Source organism: Coregonus lavaretus, assembly GCF_964263955.1.
Source record: "Coregonus lavaretus genome assembly, chromosome: 1".
NCBI lineage: Eukaryota > Metazoa > Chordata > Actinopteri > Salmoniformes > Salmonidae > Coregonus > Coregonus lavaretus.
In genome coordinates, this window is record NC_139988.1 from 30466329 (window position 1) to 30473706 (window position 7378).

General features: G+C 42.7%; 1 protein-coding gene across 1 annotated transcript in view; it reads right to left on the reverse strand.

Moving 5' to 3' along the window:
- Nucleotides 1–6804: 6804 nt before the first annotated feature.
- The window catches only part of LOC311134776 (leucine-rich melanocyte differentiation-associated protein-like), a gene marked incomplete at its 3' end in the record, with an annotated part of 292408 nt that continues 291834 nt past the window's right edge, over nt 6805–7378 (reverse strand). The window contains exon 7 of the mRNA XM_084168557.1: nt 6805–6884. Coding sequence (XP_084024683.1) covers nt 6805–6884 — 80 coding nt within the window. The remainder of the gene's footprint in view (nt 6885–7378) is intronic.

Genomic DNA, 7378 nt, shown 5'->3' on the forward strand with positions numbered 1-7378 from the left:
GGGGGGGGGGGGGTACAGCAAGAGACAGAGAGGGGAGCGGGAGGGAGCGGGAGATGGAGAGAGATAGAGAGCAACAGAGAGAAAGAGAGAGAGATGGGGGAAGCGAGTGCGAAAGAGAGAGAGGGTGGAGGTTTTAAGAGCTAGCTAAAGGAAACCTTGCCCCATCCATCCATCCCTGTTAGCTTGTGTGCTATCAGTGGCCAACTGTCACTCACCAACACTGCTCTTGTTATTTCTTTCCTTCCTGTCTCTGTGAATTTGCATTTGCTCGTGTCAATCACTCAGCGGGCTGAGGCCTGTTGTCTGAGGACTAGAGATGATGTGGACTAAGTTCCAGTGACAGCCAGTCAGTCTGCGCTGTGCCTGTTGGGGAGACAAGGGGTGAAGGGTGCTGTGTCTCTGCGATACAGCTCACAGCACTTTACGCTCCTGAATAATATGACTCAGATGGTAGAAAAGGCAAGTTATCTGAGCTTACATTGGCCAATACAGCTGTGCATTATAGGTTCAAGATTCAAGGGTCAAGGTCATATTACAAGCTTCCATGTTTAACAAGAAATTTCTCCCGCAACCATCCTCTAACATACACACACACCTGTAGGTAATATGTAAAGGGTTCTATCCCTCAGTGGGTAAGCTGTGAAAGGCCCAGCACTGAACCCAGTGCTATGAGACAGTGTGAGTCGTGTGGTGTGGAGCCCAGTCTCCCACGTGGCACCTGTATCCCCAGGCAAAGTGTCTGCAGCTTAAATTCATTTCCCCTGGCTGCCAGAGTCATCCCTAGTCCACACGCACACACACCCAGGAGGTACCCAGGATCCACTGCAGATGCGGGTTACACATGGCATCGCCCACAGGTTGTTCTGTGGTTTATACCTTAATTAGTCTGCTGTACCACCATGTCAGTCTCATGTCAGATGTCAGTACCCACATTCTCATACACACACACACACACACACACACACACACACACACACACACACACACACACACACACACACACACACACACACACACACACACACACACACACACACACACACACACACACACACACACACACACACACACACACACACACACACACACACACACACACACACACACACACACACACACACACACACACACACACACACACACACACACACACACACTCTCTCTAGTGTATGTCAGTAAGGCAGATGTCTACACGCTGCTGCATGCTGTCGCCCTCCCTGCCCATCTCATAATGCAGTAGTTTGTGTGCTGGGGATGCGGCTGTGCTCTGTGCTCTGACGAGGATGGGAAGTGACACACACCAAACTCGGTGTGTCCTCCAGCCAGCTTCGGTGGCTCCCGGCCTGTCAATTCCAGCTCCGTCAGCAGCACTGGCTCAATGGCAGTGCCTGTGACACATGTCACAAAGTTTTAAATGTCTGCTCTTTTCAGCAGGATGGTTGGGCTGGCGCGGGCAGGGAGGGTGAGGAGAGAAGCAGCCAGGGGAAGGATGACATTTTGTGTTGCCGGGCGGGGGAAACTTGTTGTGGCTCCCCTCTTCCTGCCTCCACCAGCTGTCAGGGCCGGTTTCCTCTGAACATATCACAACACGCACAAATAAACCTTGTCATTCTGAAACGCTGCCACTAGTGACCGGCCTCCCCAATGTTACGGATGCATGGTCTCATAGGAGGAAGTAGCTCACAGACGTACGCAGGAACACACACGGATCCACGCAAACACGCACGCACACCCTGAATATACAGTGTGGGGCTATCTTTGACCTTTCTGTCATCTGTCGGTCTGTTAGATTGATAAGCAGGACTGAAGCTCCAAGTGCTCCCTCTCACATCTCCCTGATCTGTTTGGGCTAATGTGGAAGACAGTTACCTCTTACAGAAACGACTGGAATAGAGGAGCAGGAAAAGGAGACGGTAATGAATTGAGTAGAGGAGCAGGTGAATATGTCAAAACAAAAGAGACATTGTGGAGGGAAGCGGCTGTCCAGGCCTCAACATTAGAATATGATTTGGACCAATAACAAGCATGCATTGTATTCAGTCAAATTTGATGGAATATGTGAATAATGACGCAATTTGACATTTCCAATAACCATGTAGACAGAGCACTACAGCTCAAGTAAAATATTTTAATCAATAAAAGCATTGACCTTTAAAGGGTAATACAAAATGTACTTGGGATCACCTATAACAGCATTGCCTCATTTCAAAATTGCAAATAATAAGATGACATTATGCAGGTTTATTTGACAAAAGCAAAAAAATGAATTGCGACATGTGTAATGGAAACGGTAGATATAGGAGACATTTTCTTAAGATCGACAGCATTTTTATCCGTTCGACAGTAGATGTTTATTTTGCCTAACTTTCTTTATTGCGACAAATTATGACGGAAAAGGTGTTTTCGAATAAATGATCATTGCCGAATAATCTTTAAGGTACGCGGGGCATGTGATGTCAACACGTAACTATTAAGCTCCATTCCACATTTAATTCTATATGCCTAGTGCCTGCTAAATATATTTTTCATCTATAAATATAAAGTTTATTTGTAGGACAAGGTTTGTCCTGACTTTCAAGAATGGCTGAACTGCTTCACCTTGCTTTTCTGGTTGGCTCGATGCATGTTTCACCATCCAATTCTTTCAGATCTACAGGAGTGCAAGTTTCACCATGGCACGGACCAGGGCGATACGTTGGCACATGAGAATTATTATAATATGACAAATATTTCTATCCATGCTGGCTTTTAGGTGGGAGGGCATAAACGGGTAATGGAAACACTTCAACCACTTCATTTTTATTCAACACTATAGCCTGGGGTGGTATCCAGTTTGTTATACCTTCATACTGACCTTGTGCCATACCGGAATATTCGGTAATACCGGCATTGAACACAATGGGTGCTTTTTCAAACCCCGATGAGCCTTTGTAATCTGAAGATTAGAAATGCTAACAAGTACATGTAAAATCCCATAGAGAATGCTAACTAAATCCTAATGAGCGCATTGTGAACATTTTATGCAGTCTCTGACCAAAAGTATTTGAAGGACAGACATCCCAGCTCATAAAGTTATACAAGTAACTGAAAAATGCTTCTCACAGTTTGTTGCATGCACAAAACAAATATTAGACAGCAAGGTTCTTGATCCAGGAGGAGATTCTCTGGTGTTACCAAGCAATGCTTTATTTTGGAAGAAGCTAACCACTTAGCTAGCGAGATAGCTAACTAGCTACTAAATTAGCAAACCAAATGCACAGCTGCAGAGCATTTATCACATTTTAGACAGTTAACTTAATAGTTATAAGATATCTATCTAGCTGGCAAACATTTAGTTGTGAATTCCATACTGTAACTAGATCACCTGTGAGTCACTCAAAAGGCTCCGGTCTCTCGTCGTTGTGTGCTTGTAAACAAACACGATGTGACTGGGGACTACTGTTAAGCTTCATAATGAAAAATTATGTGACAGGCGAAATGATGAACGTGATATTCTTACTGGAGAGACCTGAAAATAGCTGAGCAGCGACACTCCCCATCCAACCTGACAGAGCTTGAGAGGCTCTGCAGAGAAGAATGGGAGAAACTCAACAAATACAGGTGTGCCAAGCTTGTAGCGTCGTACCCAAAAAGACTTGAGGCTGTAATCGCTGCCAAAGGTGCTTCAACAAAGTACTGAGCATTATGGGGTACTGTGTGTAGATCTAAAAAAAAACAATGATTGAATCAATTTTAGAATAAGGCTGTAACGTAACAAAATGTGGAAAAAGTCAAGGGGTCTGAATACTTTCCGATTGCACTTTACGGTATACCACCCAAGCCTACAACGCTGTATTTGTTTTTAGGTGTGATGTCATTACGTCCAGCTGTTTTAATCCACACAATATTGTTAAATGGAAATGCACCGTAGCAGGCAATTGTCAAATCTATTTTCTCTGCAAACTTTGTAAATGTGGACAAAACATCGTTGGACAAGTTAATGGAAACATAACTAGTGAGTATATTTAATAGGAAATATACTGAAGACAAATATAAATACAACATGTAATGTGTTGGTCCCATGTTTCATGAGCTGAAATAAAAGATCCCAGAAATGTTCTTTATGCACAGAAAGCTTATTTCTCTCAAATGTTGTGCACAAATTTGTTTACATCCCTGTTAGTGAACATTTCTCCTTTGCCAAGATAATCTATCCACCTGACAGGTGTGGCATATCAAGAAGCGGATTAAACAGCATGATCATTACACAGGTGCACCTTGTGCTGGGGACAATAAAAGGCCACTCTAAAATGTGCAGTTTTGTCACACAACACAATGCCACAGATGTGTCAAGTTTTGAGAGAGCATGCAATTGGCATGCTGACTGCAGGAATGTCCACCAGAGCTGTTGCCAGATAATTTAATTTAATTTCTCTACCATAAGCTGCTTCCAATGTTGTTTTAGAGAATTTGGCCGTACGTCCAACTGCCTCACAACTGCAGACCACATCTAAACACGCCAGCTCAGGACCTCCACATCCGGCTTCTTCACCTGCGGGATCGTCTGAGACCAGCCACTCGGACAGCTGATGAAACTGAGGAGTAGCTCTGTCTGTAATAAAGCCCTTTTTTGGGGAAAAACTCATTCTGATTGGCTGGGCCTGGCTCCCCAATGGGTGGGCCTATGCCCTCCCAGGCCCACCCATGGACGCGCCCCTGCCCAGTCATGTGAAATCCATAGATTAGGGCCTAATTTATTTATTTCAAATACCTGATTTCCTTATATGAAGTATAACTCCGTAAAATCTTTGAAATTGTTGCATGTTGCATTTATATTTTTGTTCAGTATACATGATTCACAAATGTTAGAAGTTTATATTCAGGAAAAATTATCATACATTTTAAAGATCCTAACTATGATATTATAATATGTTAAAAGCATGCCTTCTGAATCCTTCATAACACCATTGAGGTAATAGTAAGTTAACATAAATCAGAATGAACTAACAATATCATTCCATACTAATATGATATTAAAATTAAATTATTAATTTCCGTTTTCAATAGACCATCAAGGGTTGCAAAATTCTGGTAACTATCCCAAAAATCTCAGGATTCAAGAAATCCCGTTTGGATGATTAAAGTAATCAGGAGGGAATAAGGAGGAATCCAGGAATCCTCCAACTAAGATTTCTGGATAACCTGGACATTTTTTTTACCAGAATTTTGCAAACCTAATTTAATGAAACAATTTGACAGTTATACAGGTTGAATGTTTTTTTGGTCTCTAATGTGTTCTTTATTTAAGCTTGTATTGGAATGTTGGATTGTCTTTCCACTGTGCATATGAAAATATAACATCCCTTCAAATTATACATTATCATGCAATAATTGAATACTAAACTGATTAATTTCCATTAAAAATAATATTATAATAATATGCCATTTAGCAGACGCTTTTATCCAAAGCGACTTACAGTCATGCGTGCATACATTATTGTGTATGGGTGGTCCCAGGGATCGAACCCACTACCCTGGCGTTACAAGCGCTGTGCTCTACCAGCTGAGCTAAAACAGACCATAGTAAAGTATATCTGACAACAGTGTAAATCTAAACACATTTGGTAAGTGAAAAGTTGTGAAGTGTTGTTACTCTTGCAGGCAAGCCCTGTATCAGAATACAGTACATTCATTTAAAACAGAGACTGAAAAAATACGAGATTGTCACAAAAATAATACTGAGAAATAATCCATTAAAATACTACTTCAGAACCACAAGGGTGGACTCCTTGTTAAAGGTTATCCTAACTTTCCTATACTTTCCTTTAACTTTCCTCCTCCCACTCTCCTGTCTGGCCTTGCCTCCACCCTCTCTCTAATCCCCTCTGTTAACGTTCTCAAGCCCCAATTTAGACAAGTTGGAGATGTGCCACGTGTAAACATCTACCTAGCTTATATCATGTATCTTATATGGGATAGCTCATAACCCATATACCTCTAGGTGGACATAGGGGTGTGAATTGTAAAGGTTTTAGAACGTTATTCGTTTTATGTTGTATCTCTGTCTTTCTCCTAGCTGTCACTCTAAAGGTGCAATTTTCTGTATACTTACATTTTGAAATACACATAATTACGCCCCAGTCCCCTGTCCCCCTCACACATGCACACACACACACACACACTCACACCCACACCCAGTGAGGCATCAGGTTTGACCTCTGACCCCTGATGAGTGGCGGTAGGGGACGGGTGATCCATCATGGTTGCTGTGGCTGTCAAATCAGCCGCTTGGCTGGAGCTGTCCATCACCGTGGCCACGGGGTGTGTGTGTTTGGGTGGGTGTGAAAGAGAGAGAGTGTGAGTGCGCTTGCGTGAACAGTTCTGTGCGTGTGTGTGTGTGCGTGCGTGCATGCATGCACTTTTGTGTATGGTTGTGTTTATGTGGAGCACTGCTGCTTAGATGCAATTATGTCAATGTGAGTGTCAATGTTCACTCTGGGGCAGGAGAGTGGAGCTGACAGGAGAGCCAGCCACAACTCAGCGGAGGAAGAGACCAGGCCACTACACTACAAGGCCCATATTCATAAAGCGTAGAGTAGGATGCTGACCTAAGATCAGGACCCCCCTGTCCATATAATCTCATTCATTATGATCGAAATAGCAAAACTGATCCTAGATCAGCAATCCTACTCTGAGAAGCTTGATACAGTATAGGTTACGGAAGGAACATATTCATGAAGATGTTTGAATTTTCATTTAACGACGTGTATAATGAAGCTTGTGTGTGTGTGCGTGTGTGTGTGTTTGCGTCTCTCTGTCGGTCCATCAGAGTTGGTCATTGCGGATGAATCGGTTGCCTTCCGAATGCTTTCCATAGTAGATGTAACGGCACTTGGCGAACACACCTGAAAGTGGAAGAAGAAGAATATTAAAATACTGGTCCAATTCAGATTTACCTGTGGATAGATTAAACCTGATGTGTATAGCCATTCTGCCTTGATTAGATTTGTTATCACACTGTATTGTCCTCATTATTCTGTATAAACCATGGTGGTTGAAAAGTGAACTTGAGTGTCATCAAATTGATTTCTCTGTCTGTTCCACAATGCTGTTTATTTGATATAATCTCAAATATTTGATATACATCTTCATTCAGCTATTGAAACAACAGTATACTCAAACTGTAATATAGATATGTTTATTATAATTGCTTATTATCTGTCACTATCTGTCTTATCCCATCTGTGATGTGTGTGTGTGTGTGTGTGTGTGTGCGTGTGCGAGGATGAGTATCCTTCTCAAGTGGAGGAACAGCGGGGGAAACAGCATTTGGCCTCAGGGCGATGTCTAGACAGTAACAAGCACACTGCCCCAGCCCTGCCTCCACTCCACCCACACA